This window comes from Squalius cephalus, assembly GCF_949319135.1.
Source record: "Squalius cephalus genome assembly, chromosome: 21".
Classification (NCBI taxonomy): domain Eukaryota; kingdom Metazoa; phylum Chordata; class Actinopteri; order Cypriniformes; family Leuciscidae; genus Squalius; species Squalius cephalus.
In genome coordinates this window covers 31611032-31636159 of record NC_137142.1, presented here as the reverse complement: position 1 = coordinate 31636159, position 25128 = coordinate 31611032, and the positions used below count along the sequence as shown (strand labels likewise).

Genomic DNA, 25128 nt, shown 5'->3' with positions numbered 1-25128 from the left:
AATAAAGATTTCATTCATTCATTCATTCATTCGCAGACTGAAAACAAACGGGAACTGAAGTGATATTTTTGACATTCCCACACATTTTATTTCCATTTTTTTCTTTTATATTACGATCATTTTTACTTACCTGTACAGGAAACGGAATATATAAACCAAAGAAAAAAGAACAAAAAGTTAAGCTTGTATTGCTAACAGTTCTGTTGATAAATAGCTTGCATGACTTTTTAGAAATAAATGATAAACATTCAGAAATGTCTGACTTACAAAGTAGCTTTAAGAACAAAAAGGACCAAAAATCTAAATCAATTTAATTGATCATGTCATTGACTATCAGAAGCATTGATTTATAGATAAGATTTATATTTTACATTTACCAGTGTTGAGAGATTTGAATTGCGTGTGTAAAGCGGACCCTGCAAATGAGCAGGAATAATGCTGAGAGAGATAGACAGACAAATAATTTTTTTTTTATTTAAACGTATAAAGGTTATAAAACTGTAAGCAATGTAACAAATGAACAAAACCAATCAAAAGATCACAACATTCAGTCGAACATCATTGTTTCTCTAAGGAAGGACATTTTCCTGCTTACAAAATATAAAATCTTTTATCTATGAGCCCATTTATATGCATTCAATGCTAAAAAAATGGATTTGCAATTCTTTACAGAAAAGCTAAAGAAATGTTTTCCCTCTACAAAGCAAAATGAATTATGTACAACCATATAACTGAATCTGTACTGTACAAGGGAGGGGAAAGGAAACGAATCAAACATTCAGCTTTAGCAAATTAGACAAATTTGTCTAGCTATTGAAACTAAAACTATATTAGCTGTAAGTACCAAGGTGAATAAGCGCTGGTTGAGGTAAAGGACTAAACTCAACTGAGAATACAGATCATGCAAATTCACACACACACTTATATCAATATATATATATATATAGATAGATAATTAGCCCAACACCAGATGAAACATGCAGTACAAACGCACACCACACACAGTGAAATAACAAATAAACACACAAAAGCAGATCAGACTTCTCAGTGAGCAACTAACCAGCAGCATGAACCAATGATCCTCACCTTCATAACAATGACAAAGAGCAAATATATGAAATGACAACAAATATATATAACAATAAAAACAAATAAATAAATCAGAGCATTGGGCTTCTGCGGAAAATGTCTGGCACATTAACAAAGCGTCGATAGGCAAGGTGGTTTCTTTTCTGCCACTCGTCAAGGGAGACTGATGGACCTTTGAGACGCGACTTACGGAAATTCCTACAAACAAATGGAGAAGAAAAAAAGCACAACACAATGACTGAAGGAAGACTGTAGAATTGGGAAACTGCAGGTTTCACTCCACCTACACCTAACTAAATATTCATAAGCAGAACTGTATATGCTGCTTTGATTTCTTTCTGTGAGATATTACCTGCGACTCAGTCATGGATGGACAGAAATTCTAATCACCAAGTTTACACACATTTCCATAATCCCTTGATTGTTTGAACTATTAACTTCTATAATAAAAGTTTATTATTATTAGAGTTTTTCTGAAATTTCTATACATCACAGCCGCATTTTCATTCCTGACAATTTGATTTCCATTTAAACAGAACAGCCTCTGGTTGCACATTTTAGCAGTTTGAAGGCTCCCCCTAGTGGAGGGACTGCATTAATAGACAAAAACAAATGAACTGAGGCTGGTCACTTAAAGGAGAACTCCAGTCAATTTTAACATTGAGCTCATTTTTTTGTAAATTTGGAGTGCTGTCAGTACAGAGAACAACGACAAAAATCGGTGTTGCCTACACCGTGTTATCCTCTTTTTAAAATTTGCACCCTGTTGACTTCAATGGGGCAAGTTTTAAACCTGCTTTTAGCCTCTTAACATCCTTGATGTGTCATTACAAGTGCACAGCCAATGTGAGTGATTCCTTCAGAGTGAACACGGTGAATCTGACTATAGTAGATGTGAAAGATATGAATAAAAATGAATTATTTCCTGTTTTCGGTCGAAGTCCACAGTAGTCGATTGTCGAGTTCACGCGCGTGATCATAGGTACTAAACCTATGCGCGTGAACTCGACAATCGCTTACTGTGGACTTCGACCGAAAACAGGATGTAAATACAGGTATGTGCGCTGGCTGAATTAACATCACTTTTATTCATATCTTGCACATCTACTGCAGTCAGATTCACCGTGTTCACTCTGAAGGAATCACTCACATGACCTGTGCACTTGTAATGACACATCAAGGATGTTAAGAGGCTAAAAGCAGGTTTAAAACTTGCCCCATTGAAGTCAACAGGGTGCAAATTTTAAAAAGAGGATAACTCTGTGTAGGCAACACCAATTTTTGTCGTTGTTCTCTGTATTGACAGCACTCCAAATGTACAAAAAAATGGAGTTCTCCTTTAACATGTACTTTACATCAGATGGTCTCTTCCTGTCTAAGTGGGCACTTCTTGGCAAGAATATGTTGGTAAGACTATATTAGAAATGATAATAAAAAATCTGGCTACAAAGACTAAATCAAGAAGCTAAACATACAATCCTTAAGATTCAAACCAAGATTCAAAGTCACTTTAAAGAGATTTCTCACCCAAAAATGAAACTTCTGTCATTATTTACTCGCCCTCATGTCGTTCCAAACCCGGACTTTCATTCATCTTCGGAACACAAATGAAGATGTGTTTGATGAAATCTGAGAGCTTTCTGTTCCTCCATTGACAGCTACACATCTACCACTTCGACACTTAAAGTTCATAAAGAGATTGTAAAACTAATCCATATGAATTGAGCAGTTTAGTCTACATTTTCTGAAGAGACACAATCACTTTATTTGCTAAAAAGATTGAATTTAGGTTTTTATTTCACGTATAAATATTCATCAACTCACATCAGTTAAACAGAAGCTCAAAGGTTCACTTGATGTGCGAGAACCATTAAGATTAATTGTGTTACGCATCACATTTGAAGATCAGCAAGAACCAATGAGGTTCACTCTCATGTTACGCATCACGTTTGAGCTTCTGCAAGAACCAATGAGGTTCATTCTCGTGTTACGCAGCACGTTTGAGCTTCTGCAAGAACCAATGAGGTTCACTCTCGTGTTACGCAGCACGTTTGAGCTTCTGCAAGAACCAATGAGGTTCACTCTCGTGTTACGCAGCACGTTTGAGCTTCTGCAAGAACCAATGAGGTTCATTCTCGTGTTACGCAGCACGTTTGAGCTTCTGCAAGAACCAATGAGGTTCACTCTCGTGTTACGCAGCACGTTTGAGCTTCTGCAAGAACCAATGAGGTTCACTCTCGTGTTTCACAGCACAATTCAGCTTCTACAAGACAGGCATGAAAACTGGTCAGGGGTAAAAAAGGTGAGAAGGATACGGCAGCAAAAAATCCAATCCAATCAACTTTATATATATAGCACATTTTAAAAAACAAGGTTACCAAAGTGCTGCACAAAGAATAAATAGAAAATATAATAACACATAAAACATAAAATATGGGGGCCATTTTAATGTGTGAAGGCAAGTATTTACACAAAACACACAGCATGAGGGGCTGGGCTCGGACAAAAAAAATCTTCATTTGTCCACCGAAGATGAACAAAAGTCCTACGGGTTTGGAATGACGTGAGGGTGAGTAATGACCAAATTTTCATTTTTGGGCGAACTATCCCTTTAAAGTCAAGTTTACACATTCTTTCATGTGACTTCTACAATTGGTAATACAGAATGTGAATCTATATTTGGTTGTACCCCCTCATAAAACATCCAGACACATTATGATAATGATAACGGTGTAAAATGTGCTTAATTGTCATGAAAAATTTCTAAATAAATAAATACGGAAATAAAGAAATGTGTGAATAAATAAATATAAAAATAGATGAACGAATAAATAAAAATATATAAAAAATAAGAAATAAAGAATAAAAAAGTAAATACAGAAAGTTATAAAAAGTAATAAAATAAATTTAAAGGGGTCATGAACTGGATTGTTTTATTATTTTATAATGTTGCCTGGGGTGCCCTTATAATGTTAGTATGATTTTTACATAAAAAATTGTCATAATTTATAAATAAAAGCCATTTTTCCAAGCCTGATTTCTGCCTCAGATTTGAACGCTCCGTTTTAAGGGGCGTGTCTGCTGTGAGACTGCAGTGCAAACGCCCACTGCTGTGATTGGCTGACATGCTTGCAATGAAATAGCTAGTATTACAGGAACTCTCTCGAAAACTTTTACTACGTTTTTACTATTACAGCTATCGAGATTAACAAATCGTGAAAAGTATCGTTTAAAGCATTATATTTAAATCTATTCCATCACATGAAAGGTTGCAGCATGATGAGCTTTGACTGAGCAGATGACAGACAGTCTCTAAGTCTGTTGATCGCGTGAATAAAGATCTTATCATTGCAACGCAATTTTTGCACTCTCACAAATGCTTACACCAAATCACAATGCAAACACGATGTGAGTACACAGTAAGAGCTTCGTTGTGTAGTGTAACAGTGTCATTATTTCATCACGAGTTTGGTGAGTGTCCAGATAAGCTCTCGCGGCTCGCGCTGTGCTGTTTGATTGACAGCTTGGGCGAAAGGGATCGTTCTTTGATCGCTTTCTGTATATAATTTAATAACAGTTTAAAAAAAGATTATTTTCATAATACTACGAGAAATTATGTGAAGTTGATCGTTTTAGCACTGATGCATAACAGTATTGAACAATTTTAAGATAAAAATCTGAACTTGAATAATTACACCGAAATCACTGATCGCAGATCAGGCATTAGAATACACATGGTTACTTACATGTTGCTGGCAGATCCGTGTCGGGAAATTGTGATTGACTGATTTAATAAAGTTTAACCATGCTGGAATCCGAAGGAAGCTTATGCAGACTGTCTTCTTCCACAAACAGGCGCTGCACAATATAGTCAACAGCATGTTTATTGCTTGGAAGTAGCTCGATCCGGTAGCAATCATCATGTCGTCCTATGTTATTTAGCATGTTTGTGCGAATCGGTGGGCGGGGCTAAACAGGCCGTGTTGAAGTAGGCGTTGATCTTCTTTTGTGGAGGCGGTGTTTTATCCTCTTTGACGTCATTGTTCCCCACTTTGAAAAACGAGTCGTTTGCTGAGCCTGATGTCTATAAAAGCTTTTATTGGACTAACAAGGTAGTTTTCAGTTCTGAAACTTACAGGATATTATTATAGTATGATGATCTCTTATATGTCAAAAGCTCAAGGAAACTTTGATTTCTCAGTTCATCACCCCTTTAAATATTTTCTTGTATTTGTTTTTATCAAGTCATTTATTCCTTTATTTATTTTCCTATTATTACATTTATTTATTTATTTATTTCAAATTTCAAAAAGGCATAACAACTTCTTTTGATTTTGGGGTGTAACATGTTCGTGACAGGTTTTGTGGCATTTACTTGCGAGTGAGATCTGAAGGGTGTTGCCAGTGTGGGTCGTTCCTTCCAGTTTTCCGATTAGCAATGGAGTTCATCAAAGAATGAAGCTCAGTGATCGCACCTGCCAAACACACACATCACAACACTAATCAACAGCGTCCTTCATGTCACATTCATGTTTCTGCAGTGGAAAGCATGCTGCTGTAATATCAAAACATCTTCTCAACTTAGTCTGATATAAAGACATTTGTGAATGTTAAAGCCTAAATACAATTACCAGAAGTAAAAAGCTAAAGTTAAGCTACGTATAAACGGATTACAGCACGGTCGCATGACTTCAACGTCACCACCATTAAGCTTCCAAAAACTATTTCAATCTTTATTTCAAATTTTAGATCTTTAAAGTTTGAGTTAGAAAAGCTTGCAAGAGTGTGAACACGACAATGCTGTCAACAAGTATCCACATACCTTATTTCATGCATTTAACAAAAAAAAAATCCATTCATTGACTTTGGGATGATGGAAACAAAATGCTAATGTGTCCAGGTTTTGGCCTACAAAAAAACATAACAGGGTATATGCAGGAATCTTGAAGTTAATTTTAATACCTTTTCAAGACTTTTTCAAGACCTTCTCAATATTTTTTAATACCTCACCGCCACTTCAAGCGTGGCCACGAATTAATAATACCTCAGCAGGTTATACTAATTTGTTCCCTCGTTTTACTATATTGTGGCCACGTTGTAAATTTGTAAAACGTGCTGAGGTATTATTAATTCGTGGCCACGAAACAATTCACCTGAATATTCACCAATTCACAAAAAAAAGGAATAAAAAGCTGTACGAGAATAGTCGGCCTTCACTGAAGAGCTATCTTCACAGGTAAGAAAAACAGTTTAATAATCATTAATTCGTGGCCACGAAATAATTCACCTGAATATTCACCAATTCACAAAAATAGGTCTTTAGCATTCACTAATTAATAGTATCAAACTGTTTTTGGCCACGTTGTAATTCGTTAAATCAAAATGAGGGAGGGAATTAGTTCAACGTGTCCACGATTTATTAAAACGAGGGAACAAATAAGTCGTCGTGACAACTAATTATTTAGATCAGTGGACAGGGCGCAAGAACAAACAGTGAGAGAGAGAGCCCCGGCCGCGCGCGCGCGCACTCTCACCGCCTTCAAACAACACGAGCGCTGCACTGCTCTCTCTCCCTCGCGCATATCAACACGATAGTAAAAGGTCGGAAGACCGATTGTGTTTTATAGATTAGTAGTTTGTTCATATACCCCTGGTTTCACAGACAGGGCTTAAGACTAGTCCTAGACTAAAATGTAAGTCTGAGCTGTTTCCACTGAAATAAACTTGCACTGACTGATCTTAAAAATATATCAGTGCCTTTTTAGTTTTAAGATGCACATCGGTAATGTTTTTTTCTAAGCATGTTTATAAAAATTACTTAAATGTCCTAATTGATCTATGGTCTAATCCTGGCTTAGTCTAAGCCCTGTCTGTGAAACCGGGCCATAAAGTGTTTGATTAGCAAATACATGTTAAGGAAATGCATAATACAAATTTGTATGGGTTAATGTAATGGTAAACGGACTCTGCGGGTAAAACTGTTGTGATGAAACTGCACATGCGTGGGGTAAAACTGCTGGGGTGAAACTGCTGGAGTAAAACTGTGGCTCTGCAGACAGATATTATTGCATTCTGTTCATGCGTTCACCAACCTTGTAATACGCACTGGGAACGCCAGAGTGTACATTGTGCTTTTGAACTTCCGCCCCCATGCCCGCTCTGGTGCTCTCAGAGGCAATTTACGAACGCACCCACAATAGCCTAGTTTTTTATGTACCTGTTCGTTTTTTTAATAAAAATGACTAAAAATGACTAAATTCACACACTTTTACGATGTTTTTGGGACTCAAACTGTTGGACAGCTAATTCAGAAAAAATACTTTCAAAATGTAAGACTTTATAAAGCCGTGATAAGACTTAATACTTTTTAAGGGTCTTAATTTTCCCAAAATTGATTTATCACCTTTTAATACTTTTCAAGACCCCGCGGATACCCTGCATAATTCCTGCAGCACTCTATTATTTCAACAGGTTTGGTACACTCCTGGAAAAACACAGATATGTATGATAGTTTGGTAAAGCGTGATACCGTTTGCTGCTCCGTTGTGCTCGTTCATGTGTCTCTTCACCGAGTCCACATATGTTCTCTTGTTTCTCTCCCACTCCTCTTCACTATACAACACCACTGGTTTGCAGGTGGTCTTCGTGTCCGGAACCACCACTTTGGATTTCACCTGCTCAGTGGGAAAAGTAGGAGGACACACTGCGGATGAGTAACATCTGTTCATGGCAATTCTGTCATTCTTTTATACACTCTGAAGATATTTTACACAGCTCTTTTGCATACAACGAGAGTTCATAGTGACTAGAGATGGGCATTTGTGTCAGTATTTCCCTTTTGAGTACTTGATTGCAACACTGACATGTTTATAGAACTAAACAGAATCAACACTGAACTAAATTGAGCTGAATAATTATACTATTGTCATTTTAGAGTTGAAACTATTTATTTCATAATTTAGTGTTATTTTCTTGTTTATTACTGTGAAGCTGCTTTGAAATAATCTGTATTGTAAAAAGCACTATATACTGTACATCAATGTGACTTGACTGAATATGAGTATGTATATTCATGAATGAGATTTAAGAGCTGAGGGAAAGACTGTGAATACTGATTTAAATTTGGTCTGTTCCTCACATAAGGCTTATGTGGTATATTTGATAACACTTTACAATTATGTACTTTTAGTTAATGCATTAGATAACATTAACAATGAGCAATACTGTAACAATTGTATTGCTCATTGTTAATGTTATCTAATGCATTGTTAGTTCATGTTAGCTCAGATCCATTAATATTGACAGAATACGTTTTAATAATTTTAATAATGTATTAGTAAATGTTGAAATGAACACCAACAAAGTACTCTGCTAGTTCATGTTACTAATTTAACTAATGGAACCGTATTAAGTGTTACCAAATATTGTTAAAGGGTTAGTTCACCCAAAAATGAAAATTCTGTCAGTAATTACTCTCCCTCATGTTGTTCCAACCCCGTAAGACCTTCGTTCATCTTCGGTACACAAATTAAGATATTTTTGATTAAATAGGCTTCTAAGACATTATAACTTGCTGGCCCAGAAAATGCATTAAAGAGATCGTTAATATAGTCCAAGTGACTCCAGTGGCTCAATCTTAAGTATATCAAGCGACGAGAATACTTTTTGTGCGCAAAACCCCCCCAAAAAATAACGACTTTATTCCACTATTCATTTCCTTCTGTCTGGACCTCGAGTTTTTTCACATAGTATAACTGTGCAGCGCTTCTGTGTTACACGTCACACGTAGGCTCACTATTGGCCGACGCTGGTCATGTGTGTGATGCGTGTGACGTACAACACAGAAGCGCTGCGCAGTTACACTACGTGAAAAAACTTGAGGCCCAGAGAGAAGGAAATGAAAAGTGGAATAAAGTCGTTATTTTGGGGGGGGGGGTTTGTGCACAAAAGGTATTCTCGTCGCTTTATAAACTTAAGATTGAGCCACTGTAGTCACTTGGACTATATTAACGATGTCTTTAATGCATTTTCTGGGCCAGCAAGTTATAATGTCTTAGAAGCCTATGGAGGAGTGATCCAGCTCTCAGATTTAATCAAAAATATCTTAATTTGTGTCTTACGAGGTTGGAACAACATGAGGGTGAGTAATTACTGAGAGAATTTTCATTTTTGGGTGAACTAATCCTTTAAGGGTTTGTTTAGCTTTCCAGATGTTGCCAATATGAACTGTCATTGAAAAAAGCTGCTTTAAGATTGTTCAGATTCTCGTTTTATGTTCCATCACGGGCGAAATAACAACATCAGGGACAGTAAATAATGAGAGAAACCAGTGGCAATGCTACAAATGTATAAAAGATGGAGATCAAACCTGGACCTGAAGGGGCAGCGTGCTTTCAAACGTATCTGAGGCACTTTCTTCATTTCGGTCTCGGTCCGATGCCTCCGGCTCTGCCTGCTGACTGACCGACAACAGCTCTTCTTCCTCTTTCAATGGGACAACTGATTCTGGGGGCGCGCTTTGAGACTTTGATTCATGAAGAGAGATAAAGTCGTTCTGCGAGACCTCCCTGATCTCACCCTTCCCAGTTCCCTGAGAGCCAACAAAAGCAACAGAACTGCAAGCATTGAAGTTCAGGAATGCACACAGTTTTATCTCATCAGACGAAACCTCTCTGTCCCATTTCAGAACCGGTATCGGGGAGGGAAGACTCTCCCGGTCTCTATCTATATGGTTCTGTTTGTATTTGGACAGAGGGGTGGACACCACAGGGGTCACAGATTGAGTGACCTTTGACCGAGGTGGTGTGACGTCCTTTGTGACTGTTAGTGGCTGTATAGGTGTGGATCCCTGCGATCCAGACAGGAAGGAACAATATCCAAGATCTTGGGAGCATGTTCTAGTGATGCGCTGCCTTTTTAGGGGGGTCTCGCAGATCTCATCAAGGCATGAATCATCAAGGCGTCTCTTCTTTGCTCTGGATACATTATTTGAAATGTGTACTTGTATGTTGTAAACTGGGCTGTTGGCATTGCACTGCTGCTTAGAGCACACCAAATGTGAATATACTGATAATGGTTTGAAGTGAAAGGGGGAATCTCCATTAAGCATTGTTATTTATTATTATTATTCACGATTGGAAGAGGAAGAAGTGCTGTCTGGTAAGTTTTATCAAAGCAGGAAAGTGCATGAACCTGAGAAAGAATAATGTTTATTATCAGTAGATTAGACGAGTGTCCATTTTGACTTCATGGAGTCACAATTCAAATTCGTCGTTTTGATTCATATTTAATATTCCCTATTTATGCACACAAAGAAATGCATCACGTCAAACAGATGTTCATGACATTGACTCTAGTCTGAAACTAATTGGTTCAAATGGATATGTGCACGAGAGACTTGAAAGCAACCGATCATCGCTTTTTAAAAAAAAATGCTTTGGGCGAAATGTGTGCCACGCGCATGCTATAAGTTGTTAAAACACTCAAATATTACTTGAAAGTTAACTATTAAGTGTAGATTAGAACTTTCAAATTTTACCTGTCGATAGAGCTTCTGTTTTGGAAATTGTTATTTAGTCTGCCGTAAAGTTTCATCCATCATCAACGTGCAAACAAACCGCGGTTACACCTGATATTTATAACCTCTCAGCCGCACTTCGTCTTATGATTGGTTGGAAACCAGAGCATGTGATTTTTGAATTTTATTAACTTTCAAATTATTTTAAATAGTACATAAATATACATAAGTGAAGAAAATGTACCTTATAATATATATATATATATAAAATCATTTGATTTTATTAATCCCCTGATGAAAACGTGGAACTCATGAATATTAATTGCGTAATGCGAGGGTCAGTTACTCCTAATGATTGACTGAAAGTATTAACTTTCACAATATTCAAAATAGTACTCATATATACATAATTGAAGATAATCAACCTTATAATGTATACATAAAATACAATAATCTGAATTTATTGTTCATACTGGTGAAAACGTGGAACTCATGAATATTAATGACGTAACGCGACGGTCGGTCAGTGATTGGCTGAAAGGCAGACGTTGGTAAGTGAGCGCTTCGCTTGAAAGTGGGTTGTCATTTTTTGAATTTAAAATCTTGCGTTCTGTCCACTAATCTTTATAGAATGACATTATATATATACAGATCAGTGGTTCTATCCCATGTGAATTAAAAAAATTGTTGTGAAGTGATTGGTGCTCCATCAAATACAATATGTTATGAATATTAATAAATGGCCCGTGAAAACTACGTGACGACACCCATTATTTGGTCAATAATGGTCAACTAACCATTATTTAAAAAGAATTACTTGGGCTCATAACAGCACTGCATTAGTCTCACCACTAGAGGGAGTTATTATCAAAACAGTAATCAACACAAAGCACTTTTATCACAGTTTTAATTCATGAACATCAAATGATTAATGCAAACAGAAACTAACACTGAGGTGTTATAATTTACCTTTATGAAGTCTAAATACAAAGACAAGCATCAATGTAAACCATAAAAGAACCGACTGCATTTTTCTCTCAATCAATCAAATCCACAGAGTTAAATACCAGTTTGTTGCTCATTTATGATGTTTATATTTCAACAGAAGCAAGTTGATGAGAAAATAGTATATTGCTGTGCTTGTCATAAACAAATTCAGGTAAAATTTTTGGGCATACATGTTACAAAATTGGTGTTTCATTAAAAAAATAAAACAACAACATATAAATCAAATTTTGCTTTATTTAGACACTACCATGATGATAATACCATGATTTTTTTTTTTTTTTTTTTCAAAGTTCTTATAATACCATGATATTACAGTCTGACACTTCCACAGTATTTTATTGGATGGGTAGTACGGATAACCTAATGAAGAATAACAAATAGCAGGCATTTGTTTCAAAAGGCATAAGCATAAATTAAATGATGAGCTTTAGAAATAGACGCAGAGAGGAGTGCAAAAATACATTTTCATAGAAAAAGATAAAATTATCTCATATAAATACCCTGCCTTCTCTTATTATGTATGCTGTAACGTTCGTTTAGTCGTTTTTTCATTAATCTTGTTTTTGTATGAGGGTAGACAACTTGCATACACAAAACCTTCACCACTTCAGAGCATTAAAAAAAAAAAAACAATCCCACTCCACACAAACCTCAAACATGACATTTAACTCTTTAGTATGCATATAAATCTCAATTTATATTCTGACATTCGACTGCATAGAATCGCAAAGCTAGCCTCAGCAATCAAATCCATTAAAATAATAATAATAAATGACAAAATATGATAGTTCACTGTAAAAAGTGATCAGTTGACTTAAATAAATTGAGGAAACCCGTTGCCTTGTAAATAAACTTCAAGCTTAATCAAAAAAATTAAGTATGTATGTGGAATTGTCAAGTTCACATAACTTAATTTTTTCAATTAATCATTAAGTTTATTTACTTAATACTTTTAAGGCAATGGGTTTACTCAATTCAATTCAAGTAAGTAAACTGAACACTTTTTACAGTGCTATTGTCATATACATACATTTTATATTCGTACACGTACATTTAAAAAAAATAAAGAAAATAAAAGTACATTATAGTAAGTAACAGAAAATATAAATGTACTTAAAATAATATAGGGGAATTAAAAAAAAAATGTTTATACTGTATTGCTTTGGTCTGTGCTTTCGTTGAAGTTCAGTTTGCCAAACCGCATGTCAAACTGAAACGCGGTGTCAGTGACGGCCACCAGAGGGCGCCAGTGTGCCGAGCTGCCGCGAGCTCGATCCCTCTGTGACGCTTCATCAGCTCGTTCCTCTCGCGAAGCGTCGATCAGAACCCGAACGCGTCCTCGGCTTCGGCTTTGTCCCAGTTGCTAGGCGACAAGCACTCTTCAGGGTTGAAGTCCTGAGGGTTTACCCCAATGTCCAGCACCTGGGGGTTAGTGCGAGACTCAGCGAGTCTTGGGGGGGAAACACACAGACAGAACGCGTGAGAGACAGAAGCAAACCGAAAAACAAGGCAGCAAACATCACTAGCGGTGCAGATCAGATCGTGTTAGGAGCTGTAGAGACTAGGGAAAACATATGCAAAACAGAAACAACACTTTAAATATGCATGGCACATTTCTCCCTGATCTGGAGTTGTTCGTTATTTAAAGAGCAAGATAAAATAACATTTAGCCTATTTGTAGTCTCGCATGTCAGATTTTATAAAACTAAAAATATTAGTTTTCGTTGAAATTGAAATACAGCTGAGATCAAAATATAAACATTAAATGAAAAACTTAAAGGGTTAAAACAACATCTCATAAAGTCATAGCCTAATTGAAGTAATCCATGTGACTCCAGTGGTTTAACTTCAATTTTATGAAGTGACAGGAGTATTGTTGTTGTTGTTTTTTGCACAACCCCCCCCCCCCCCCCCCAAAAAAAAACAACAACATAATTTAGCGCTTTATTTATAAAATAATAAAGTCGCCATGAAATCAAAATTGATTTTTTTTTGGCTTTTTGTATGAATATGATAGCCTTACTGTTCTAAGCTAGTGTTCTCCAAAACAATAACAAAATTCGCATTTAGAAGATATAAGCGTTCAAAACTTACAGTCTCTCACTTCCGCCAATATGGATCAACGATTTTGATGACGTCACTCTGCAATTCGGTTTCTCATCAGATTTTCTGTCCAATCAAATGCTCTCTATCTGAAGCTCCGCCCCTTACATTATAAATTGACACTGAAGCTGCGGCTGAAATCGGTCCCTTGTTCACACAATTACTATTTTCTACATTAATATTTTGTAAATAAAGCGGTAAAATATGTTAGTTTTTTCCCAAAGTACTCGTGTCGCTTCATAAAATTAAAGTTAAACCACTGCAGTCACATGGATTACTTTAATACTGCCTTTCTGGGGCTTGTTGAAAGTTTTAGTTGCTTAGCTGTCAATGGAGGGACAGAAAGCTCTCAGATTTCATCAAAAATATCTGTTCTGAAGATGAATGAAAGTCTTACGGGGTTGGAACGACATGAGGGTGAGTAATTAATGACAGGATTTTCACTTTTTTTGGGGGGTGAGCTATCCCTTTAAACTTGAAAAAATTTAATTTTGAAACTTAGAAATGTTGAAATGAAAATTTGAAAATTGAAATGTACAACTAACTGAATTAAGTTTAATTTTAAATTGAAGTACTAAAATGACTAAACTTAAAATTCAAAATAAAATTAAAGCTAAATAAAAAAATATATAAAGACTAAATACAAATGACAAAACACACACACACAAAAAAAAATCAATAAAACAAACTAAAAACATAATCCAAACTGAAAATTAAAAAAAGGAAACGTCAATTAAAAAAAATGAATACTAAAAAAGTATATAAATAGTACTAAAATAATATGGTGTGAGCATAAATGCTTCATATTTAGGGTTGGGAATCATGAACAAGTTCTTATTGTTATATTTATTTATGATTTAATAAGATGAGAAAGAAAGGCTGGGCACTGTGAAATAATAGAAAATAAATAGACGAAAGGTCCTTCTGATGTGTCGCCCACACAGTGACCAGTCTGGTTTGGGAACTGATTCTTTAATGAATCTGTCAAAAAGACTCAAATCAGCCTTGAGTTCTCAGTTTGAATCAGTTAAAGATTCACACGTTCACAACAGAGTTTACTTCAAGTATAAAACAATTACAATTCTTTTAGAACATCAGATTTCTCCAAGGAATCGCTAATGGAATCATAAAGTGGAATTGGAATCGCAAACTGAATCGTCACATTCCTTATGATTCCCATCCCTAGATAGAGGTCAAGAGTATTTCATGGGTTGCACAAAATATGGCAGTTGTCTGTTTGTTCTTTACTACCCTAAATATAGAGACTGTGAATGAATGTCACATCATGAGTAGTCAAACTTTTGAGGACCTGGAATGAAACTGGGCTGCGGAAAGTAACAAAAAAACAGGAACATGTCTTGGAATATCACTTCGGTAATTCTGTTGCACAGCCTCAATGCACTTTAGTCAAGGTAGACGCCTTGTTAAAAATGTTTTCAAGTCTCATGCTCACCAAGGCCGCATTTATTTGATCAGAAATGCAGTAAAAACAGTAATATTGTGAAATATTATTACAATTTAATTTCTATTGTAATACATTTTAAAATGTAATTTATTCCTGTGATCAAAGCTGAATTTTCAGCATCATTACTCCAGTCTTCAGTGTCACATGATCCTTCAGAAATCAGTATAATATGAAGATTTGCTTCTCAATAAACATTTCTAAATATTATCAATGTTGAAAACAGTTGTGCTGCTTCATATTTTTGTGCAAACCGTGATACTTTTTGATTTTTTAGAATTATTTGAAGAACAGAAAGTTCAAAAGAACAAATTGATTTTATTTTTTTATACATTATAAATCTATTATTGTCACTTTTGATCAATTCAATCCATCCCTGCTGAAAAAAAAAAAAAAAATCTTGCAAAATTCAAACTTTTGATTGTCAGTGTTGATAAAATAATAACATAAAGGTGATAAATAATGAAGTTATGAGTGAACTACTTCTTTAAATACAGCGTCTACCCAGATTGAGGTCCATAGGAACAGACTTTGCGAAAAGGCAGTGGCGGGAAAAAGACATCTGATCATAGGATGAAGTAGGAAAACATGAAGATGATATTTCTACAAATCTTGGCAAAGAACCCTGTCATGAAGTCATGAATATCCACAGAACAGGTGTTTGAGATGGACAGGGTTTTGAGCCATGAGGAGGAACATGCCTGACACGGAACAGATGGGAGAACTGGACTACTGTAGTGCACGGTCGTGGATGATGAGAAAGAGTGGATTGTGACGGATGAGGACTACAGCTCAGGCCAATGACATTTTTACCTGTGTTGGACTCAAAAATATCCAGACTGCGGCTGAGGGGAATAAACAACATCAGCGTGAGAAAACAGAGACTTCATGTGAGCGGCATGATTAGTCAGCATGTCTTGCGGCTTAGTTTGCTGTCGTCTACATAATACATTAGAACTTCCACATTTTGATACTTTGATAAACATTTTTTTTTTTTTTTAAATCGGCATGAAACAGAAGTTGTGAAAGTCTTTTCTTCCCTATTGTGACGTACATTCAATTGAAATGGCTTCTCGGACAAGAAAAATGTGCGACGGGATTTGATTTTGTCCATGGGAAGTTAGTTGCATGGTTGTGGTTTGCTATTGGTGGATCTCATTTGAGTGACAGGTTGCCCCGCCCTCACGCCAGTAAACGCATCATCAGAGAAGAGAAGAGATGTTGTTGCAAGAGGGAGTGGAAGTTATTTTGATTAAAGATTGAGAGGGCATATGAATTTAAAAAAATAATGATGTACATGGATAAATTATTCGTAATAAATATTCCATCAAAAAAAAGGAATTGTCCATTTTGATTTTAAACGTCCTAGACATTTATTGAGCAGCCAGACAAGTCAAAGGTTACTGCCGGGCAAATGTTGAGGAATTGAGGTCAGAGTTACAGCGAACTGAAGTTGACCTCTCGATCATAAAGATAAACGACTGTAAGATCCCTTTCTGTGTAAAACTATAGGCATTAACCATTATTAGTGGTGTTTGAGTACTATTGCTCACACTTAGGGTTAAAGATTTGAACAAACTCCCAAATATTTTGGTGGATAACCAGTGTTGTTCTTTAAAACTATTTAAAGAAATTCAGCAAAATAATATATAAATATTAGATGAAAAACTTTAGAAACTAACTGACACAATTAAGTTGAAGTACTAAAATGACTAAAATAAAAATAAATAAAAGCTAAATAGGAATATTTAAAAGCTAATCGATCTGACAAAAGTACAAAATTACAATAAAGGATACTTTAGGAATGCAAAATTAATTACAATACAACAAATACTATCCACTCAAGGTTTTCTTATTTAAATTAGGGCTGTCAAACGATTAATCGCGATTAATCGCATCCAAAATAAAAGTTTGTTTTTACATAATACATGTGTGTGTACGGAGTATAATTATTTTCTATATATAAATACACACACATGCATGTATATATTTAAGAAAATGTGTTATTTATATATAAAATATTTATATATATATATATATATATATATATAATATAAATTATATATAATATAAATATATATACACAGTATATACATGCAAACATTTCTTAAATATATACATGCATGTGTGTGTATTTATATATAGAAAATAATTATACACCGTACACACACATGTATTATGTAAAAACAAACTTTTATTTTGGATGCGATTAATCGCGATTAATCGTTTAACAGCCCTAATTTAAATATATAGTAAATAACAAATAATAGTGTATTCACAATCTTAAAATATACAGCACTATCTACTTAACCACAACACTGCAAATAATGCAACTTTAAAGTTTGTTTCTTTATATTGGGTCAAGAGGTCAAGCTGACATTTAGATCTTCTATTGGTCAGATGAAGTCATTAAATTTTAATTTTTCCATCAAGCATACAGTGATGTACATAAATGGCCAATAATGACCATAATATCTCTCAGCCCACTGTGTTTTGGATGATAAACCATCAGAAAATGCTAAAACAGCTTTGGGATTTGATGGAGAGCACTTCAATCGTCTTTAATCAGAGATTTTCTCTATCCGCAATTCATCCTTGATTGGAAAAGTTCTCGCATGTCAGAGTCAGAGATCTACAGCTTCTCTCCTCACACTTACAGGGCGAAAGCATGTTAAATGGAGATTAACGAAGTACTGAGTTTGATTAAAAGCCAACGCTTTTAATTACTGCACACGACAAATAATCAGCGCCGAGCGGCGATGGACTGAACCCCCGCTGCTGTAAAACAGCTCATCTCATGTCGGCTAATCTCTCGGGAACGGCACTCTGTGTGTCTGGATGAATAATGACCATCATTACAAATCATTAAACAGCTGTTGTTTGGTTTGCAGAATAAAATGACTGTTAATTAGAGTCATTACGATGTCACGGTATGCAAATAACAGTCATTCAAAACATGACCTAATCATTTACCATCACAACTTTATGTATGGTTTGTGTATATAGGCAAGCAGGAACTTGCCTATTATCCCAATAAAAATCATATTCTCCTAAAGGGCTCATATTATGAGAGATCCAATTTCCCATAATATTTTTAAATTAATGCTGAAGTTTGTAATTTTACAATTTTAAAATACAATCTTATGTCTGAGCTTAATGTGTAGAGACGGTTGCAAGTAAACGACTTGTATCATGTGGCAATATTAAAGCATATGTCAAATTCATAGCTCCATAATAAAAGGCTGGTTGAGTAAAAACGGTTAAAAATTTAAATTTTGTTAAAGGTTTAGATTGTGTACCATTCGCCATTATCAAATTTAACACAGCTCTTAACATGGCTGAGAAACACCACCCTGAACTTGGCAGACGATGCAATATGGCTCATTCTATATTATGCCATATGCAAAGTTCAAGGGTCCATAAAAAAGACGTATAGAGTTAAAAGTGTTTAAGATTTAGATTTTTGTATAGTGTGTTAGACTGTGTATCATCTCCTATTGTTATATTTAATTCCACCTTTAACATGGCGGAGAAAGGCCACCCCAAATTGGGCAGAGGATGCAGTATGATGGCTATGTTCGAACGTCCATAAAAAAGATTGATATTTCAAACTTTAGATTTCATTAGAGACTTAGACTGGTTATCATCCCCAATTATCAGATTTGATACAAACATAAGCAAGGCTGCCTCGAATTTGGCAGAGGGCGCAATATGATTGTTCATTCTGTATTATCCCCATGTCCATAAAAAAGATTGATATTTTGATACAGTATTTATTTGCTTCTAATGAATAAGCTCAGCAAAGAACTGTTATTAATTTAAAAGAAAATGTCAAACATGGATTTTCTGAAACTCAAGCATTTAAAGCTGCAGTCCGTATCTTTTTTGGGTTAAAAATGATCCAAAATAAATTTGAGCAAGTACATAACCAGCCAGTGTTCAAAACTATCTGCTTGCCTTAGCTCGATTCAAAACGGTAAGCTTGTAATAATATTTTTAATTCCAGTGGTACTGGTGGATTTCCACATTCTCCTCAAAACATTTGGATTCGTCCGCGCTGTGCCGTGCCGAAGCACAACCCAAGTAAAGTTGATAATTCCGCGAATAACTGCAAATGCAGATTTCTAACAGAGATGGCGACAAAGAGGAAAAACTACGGACTGCAGCTTTAACTGTGGCATTCTACTTTTCAGGAACAGCATTGAGGCGTCAACCAGTGAAAGTCTATTGAGAACTTGTTACACAGATTTTTGCACCTCTGTGTCAACTCAAGATGTCTTTTTCTTTTCTATGAAACACAGGAATTGTGAGTGGAGCGTAAAATATTCTGGATTATGTAAGGCCAACCAAAAAGAGTTTATTCTCAGAGCTGATCACGCCCATCACAAATACCGCTGTGGTCACATAATAGAGCGCCAGGAATAGTTGTGCCCTATACTCCACATCTGTGCTACAGTTACAGTAAGCTCCATTAAAATTCGCTGTGTATGGTGTTATGGTGTAAAAGTGCAGTTTGGTATATCAGTTACATTGAGAGATTATTTCAGATATGATTTTACTAACCTTGAGAAAGCCTCATCTAGACCATCCTCAAGTTCCTGCAAAAGACAGAGATTAAAAAGTTCTCATTACTACAGCCAAAACTAATGTGCTGTTGAATATGCATAAATATAAATATTGCTGTATAAATATTAATATAAATTAATTTGTAAATATCTGATTAATTTTATAATTAAAACATTGGCATGTAAACTACATTATTGTTGACGCTTTAATAATTAAAATAATTAATTAATAGCAGTGAGTTGTGGTGGTTTTCTCCTGTCAAAACTACCGTTTAACATCTACAGTAACAGGTCTACTATGGATAAAGATTTTAATTCAGTCTAATTATTATTAATTAATTATTCAAGTCAGTTTGTGAAGTACCTTTGCTTTTGGATAATCTCGCACATGTATGATATATGCAGACGTTTTTGTGTGTGTGTGTGTGTGTGTGTGTTCTTACCCATACAGTGTTGTTGTTCTCTGTGCTGAGGTTCGGTACAGGGTGTGTGGCGTCTTTTCCTGAGTGATCTTTTTCTCCACATTCAAAGTCCAGTAGATCCCCAGTGGCCACTTCTACACACACAATAAAAATAATGATAATGACAAAATAAATTGAAAAAAATAATAATAAATAAGTAAAAACAAACAAATAAATAAATGCAAAAAATAAATGTATTTGATCCAAATATTGTGACATATCATTACGATTTAAAATTACCATTTTCAACTTGAATATATTTTAAAAATCTAATTTATTCCTGTGATGCAAAGCTGATTTTTCAGCAGCCATTACTCCGTGCAATAGGATGGATGGATGGATGGATGGATGGATGGACAGATGGATGGAGGGACAGATGGATGGAGGGACAGATGGAGGGATGGATGGATGGAGGGAGGGACAGATGGATGGATGGATGGAGGGAGGGATGGATGGATGGAGGGAGGGATGGATGGATGGAGGGACGGATGGATGGAGAGATAGATGGATGGAGGGATAGATGGATGGAGGGACGGAGGGATGGATGGATGGATGGAGGGAGGGATAGATGGATGGAGGGATAGATGGATGGAGGGATGGATGGAGGGACGGAGGGATGGATGGATAGATGGAGGGATAGATGGATGGATGGATGGATGGATGGAGGGATAGATGGATGGAGGGACGGATGGATGGAGGGATAGATGGATGGAGGGACGGAGGGATGGATGGATGGATAGATGGAGGGATGGATGGAGGGAGGGATGGATGGATGGGTAGATGGAGGGATGGATGGGGTTCCTAATTATGATTGAAGCGGTTGACAAATGACTCAGTAATGACTCAGCCTACAGTAAGGCTAATGAACTATATAACTTGGCAGATTTATTTATTAATTTAATTGCACTTAATACAGGCTCAGACCTCCTGGAGCAACACGAGGTGATCAGACACAGTGGTTATAAATCAACCTTTGAACAGTGTATTTTCACATCTCCACACCTGCAGGGATCAAGCAGATCTGTGCATGTAGAGAATGAATCAACGCTCTCCTCAACATCAAGCCAAGACACGCTTCACAGACTCAAACAAAAGCACATCACATCACCTCCCTATCCTGAGCCGTTAAACGTGTCCATCTCGGTCCTGGTCTCATATTTCATGAGCAGAGATCAGCCGCTGTGTGTGTGTAGGCTAAAAGAATCATGTTTCTGATATCTGATGGGATTTACGAACACACAGTCCTTTATTCATGCACACACACGTCTGTCTCATGGCACACGGATCACTGGTCCTCAAGGGTTCATTCGTTCACTGAACTCTGCCGTCCAAGATTATTTCTGTAACCTGGCATCCTGAGAACCATCCAGGGTCCTCTGGCACCCTTACAAAAAAGTACCATGGTCCAGTGATGGTGTCAGATGATAATACCGGGGTCTTTAAGTAGTGCTGTAAATTACTTAAAACGACTTAAAGGGATGGTTTGGAGTAAAATCAACCTAGGGTCCTTTGCACCATGACCTCGAGCCAAACACCCCCCCAGAGGCTTTTTTTTTCCTTGGTCGAACATTATTAAAGTTAGAGCTTATTTAGAGATATCAGCCGGATGGCTTAGTGCAGGCGCTAATGGATCCAAGGATGTATCTCGTAAATTACCCCACTAATAATGCCCAGAATGGTACCAAACTTCTACAGTAGCACAAATAGGTTCTGTACTCATAAAACAAGGCATTGGAAAGTTTGTAAGTACATCAGGAGTTTATTTAAATAACTCTTGCCTGATGGCTCATGCAACCGCTAACCCGGACGTCGACGTCACTTCCGTGATTTGGGAAAAGCCTGTAAAAGTCCTGGCAGAAAGCGATGCATAAGGATGGTGTAACAACAAATTATTATTTTTCCCGAAGTGTTAACAACTTAGTGTTAACTAATAATTGTTGCAAACTGGTACTACCAACTAAATATTAGTGCATTCCTGGAACTGGGCGTCGTTACACTACATCCTCATGCATCGCTTTCTGGCAGGACTTTTACAGGCTTTTCCCAAATCACGGAAGTGACGTCGACGTCCAGGTTAGCAGTTGCATGAGCCATCAGGCAAGAGTTATTTAAATAAACTCCTGATGCACTTACAAACTTTCCAATGCCTCGTTTTATGAGTACAGAACCTATTTGTTCTACTGTAGAAGTTTGGTACCATTCTGGGCATTATTAGTGGGGTAATTTACGAGATACATCCTTGGATCCATTAGCGCCTGCACTAAGCCATTTGGCTGATATCTCTAAATAAGCTCTAACTTTAATAATGTTCGACCAAGGGAAAAAAAGGCCTCTGGGGGGGTGTTTGGCTCGAGGTCATGGTGCAAAGGACCCTAGGATGATTTTACTCCGAACCATCCCTTTAATTTATAACAGTATCAAGAACTGGAATAGCTATCCATATCTGATCACATCAACAGAGAATACACTACCACTCAAAAGTTATGTTTTTGAAAGTAGTCTCTTTGCTCACCAAGGCTGCATTTATTTGATAAAAAATACAGTAAAAACTGTAACATTGTGAAATATTATTACATTTTCAGGGCTCCAGACTGCGACCCTTTTTCGTGCAAAAAAATGAAGGAAAATTAATACTATGGTATTATCATCATGTTTCCAGTGATAACTATTTGTCTCTCCACACTTAAAGTGAGAATACTGTGTGACACAACACAATCAGAGCCAATAAGAACACATTTGATATTTAACACCGTTATGTAGAGTGGGATTTTAAACCAATGAGATTCTACTGTGGGCGGAGCTACAGAGCACAACAACAAAGAAATTGAACAGAAATTAGTGACAAATTGCCCTGTTGATTGACGCATTTAATGGCTGATTAGGAAACAAAGCGTAGATTTACATAGCTCTCTCTCTCTGTGTTGTGTGTGTGTGTGTGTGTGTGTGTGTGTGAGTGTGTGTGTGTGTGTGTGTGTGTGCACGCTCACCTCCTCCTTTCGTGCTGGCCAGACTGGCTGAACTCTCGCACTGAGAGCTGCTGGCCGCCTCTCCATCTGATCCACATTTCACCTGCTTCTCTTTCTCTGAAAACAAAGCAGAAATTTCAAGCTTGTGTTATTGTTAACATGCTTACATTTAACATTCAGTTCCTTATTTGACCTGAGAAATTCTAAATCGCTCTTTTTGTTTATCATCTGGTAATTTAAACTATTTGAGATGACACCGTTAAATGAGGTTGTCAAATGCCACATGCAATAAATAAATAAATGCATAAATAAATAAATAAATAAATAAATGCATAAATAAATAAATATATCCCCCAAGAAATAATATTCATGATTTAAAAATTCACTAAATAACTAACGTAAATAAATAAATTATTTTACATCATTTTTATCTTAAAACTTTGATTCATATGCTTTCATATATTTTCATATTTAAAAGTTTGTTAAATATGTATTACTTTAAGTTAAAAAGGAATGAGGTCAGTGAGTATAAATGTGCATCAGGTCCAGGAGAAACCGGACCTAAATGTACATTTAAATAATGAACATATATAGCACTAAACTGTGCGGTGGACTTGATCTCCGCCTGAATGAAATGGAAATGGAAATGAAACATCCTAAATCACTATCAACGCCCTTCATGAGGAACTGTACATAGCGTCTATAGTGTCTATAGTAGAGCTCTGAAGAGGGAAGTCATGTTCTCGGATCTTCTTCCTGCAGTATCATAATGGTGTTGTTGGTACTTCTCTGTGTGGTTATCACAGTGATAAAGCATCACAATAAAGGTATTTTAATTCACTTCTGAACCTCTGAAGGTGGTGAACCGGAATGAACAATTTATGTCCATATTTCAGCTCAAAATCTTCAGATTTACATGTATAACTAAACTGATAAATATTCATTTCTCTCATCACATGCATCACTTTTGAATTAAAAATTAAACATACCATGATGCACAGGCACCACCCTTTCCAGGACCATAAACACTCACTACGGAAATGTGTGTGTCATTTGTCTATATTTTAGGCCCTGCAGTAAAACGCATTGAGACGGAGGAAGAGATTTGAGATCGGGTTTGAGTTCTGCCAGATGATCCTGTAGCGAACCGTCAGGTGCTGAGAGATGAAATGAATTCATCTCTACAGGCCTCAGGATACACACACACACACGCACATACACACAGGCATGTTCAAACATGCAGTAAATTGCATACATGTTCTGCTGATCTGTACGACAGGAGCTGCTCTACTTTCCCTGCACTAAAATCTCTTTCTTGTCCTCCATCCCTGCAGGAAATAAATACATATACAGAAATATACAGCTCCTTAAAAACTCGAAAAGTCATAAATAAACACACTCACAGGGCAGAGGCAATATTGCTCAGAAGCTACTTTAAAAGGTGTTTTTTTTTTTTTTTTGCCAAAATATATGACGCAAGAAGTAAACAGTAAAAATCTAGTTTAAAATAATAAATGCATGTTTTCCAGACACTTTCCTGCTAAAAAATATTTCATATTTCATTTAAAAAAAATATATATATATATTTTTTTTTATTTGCAATTAAAGCAGGGACACATTTTAAAGCAGGGAAATATATATAAAAAAATATTTCATATTTTTTAATATTTGCAATTAAAGCAGGGACACATTTAACGACAAGCTGAAACATTCTAATGCTGAACTGAAAACACTTACAGACCGTTTCCAACGACTGAAAGCAACGGTCTCTGACTCGGTGTGTTTGGGCATGATCAGTCGTAAGTATCAAATTACATTCATAATCGGCCTTACAGTCGTTAAATGTGTCCCCGGTTTAAGTTGCAATTGATGCATGGAAATAAATTAAACCTACTAACTTTTACTTGCGCTATTAAAACATTTAAGGACCTTTTTTTACGTTCAACTTTCTTTAGTG

At 36.1% G+C, this 25128-nt stretch overlaps 2 protein-coding genes across 3 annotated transcripts in view; both read right to left on the bottom strand.

The window, feature by feature from the left end:
• Positions 1-593: 593 nt before the first annotated feature.
• kop (askopos) lies at positions 594-10732 on the bottom strand. The gene is made up of 5 exons (XM_079855697.1): positions 10628-10732; positions 9458-10281; positions 7619-7763; positions 5465-5564; positions 594-1287 (listed from the first exon to the last, which is right to left on the bottom strand). The coding sequence occupies exons 2-5, from the start codon at positions 10196-10198 to the stop codon at positions 1161-1163; spliced, it is 1113 nt and encodes a 370-aa protein (XP_079711823.1). The 5' UTR covers positions 10199-10281; positions 10628-10732; the 3' UTR covers positions 594-1160.
• Positions 10733-11496: 764 nt separating this feature from the next.
• Positions 11497-25128, bottom strand: part of ldlrap1b (low density lipoprotein receptor adaptor protein 1b) — a 41537-nt gene continuing 27905 nt past the window's right edge. The window contains exons 6-10 of one of the 2 annotated variants that reach the window (XM_079855447.1): positions 23193-23288; positions 20188-20300; positions 19743-19777; positions 15881-16024; positions 11497-13064 (exon numbers count right to left, since the gene is read on the bottom strand). In XM_079855447.1, the coding sequence (XP_079711573.1) occupies positions 12935-13064; positions 15881-16024; positions 19743-19777; positions 20188-20300; positions 23193-23288 (518 nt within the window). In that variant the 3' untranslated portion in view covers positions 11497-12934. The remainder of the gene's footprint in view (positions 13065-15880; positions 16025-19742; positions 19778-20187; positions 20301-23192; positions 23289-25128) is intronic. The other variant, XM_079855448.1, reaches the window with a different exon arrangement.

What these genes read in the sequence shown, in the direction of transcription:
- kop (XM_079855697.1), bottom strand. Translation starts at nt 10,198, where the DNA reads ATGCTTAATGGAGATTCCCCCTTTCACTTCAAACCATTATCAGTATAT. An exon ending in GCACAACGGAGCAGCAAACG is followed by an intron (nt 5,565 to 7,618) that starts GTATCACGCTTT and finishes TGTGTTTGGCAG; the next exon opens with GTGCGATCACTGAGCTTCAT. An exon ending in CCTTCAGATCTCACTCGCAA is followed by an intron (nt 1,288 to 5,464) that starts GTAAATGCCACA and finishes ATTTGTTTGTAG; the next exon opens with GAATTTCCGTAAGTCGCGTC.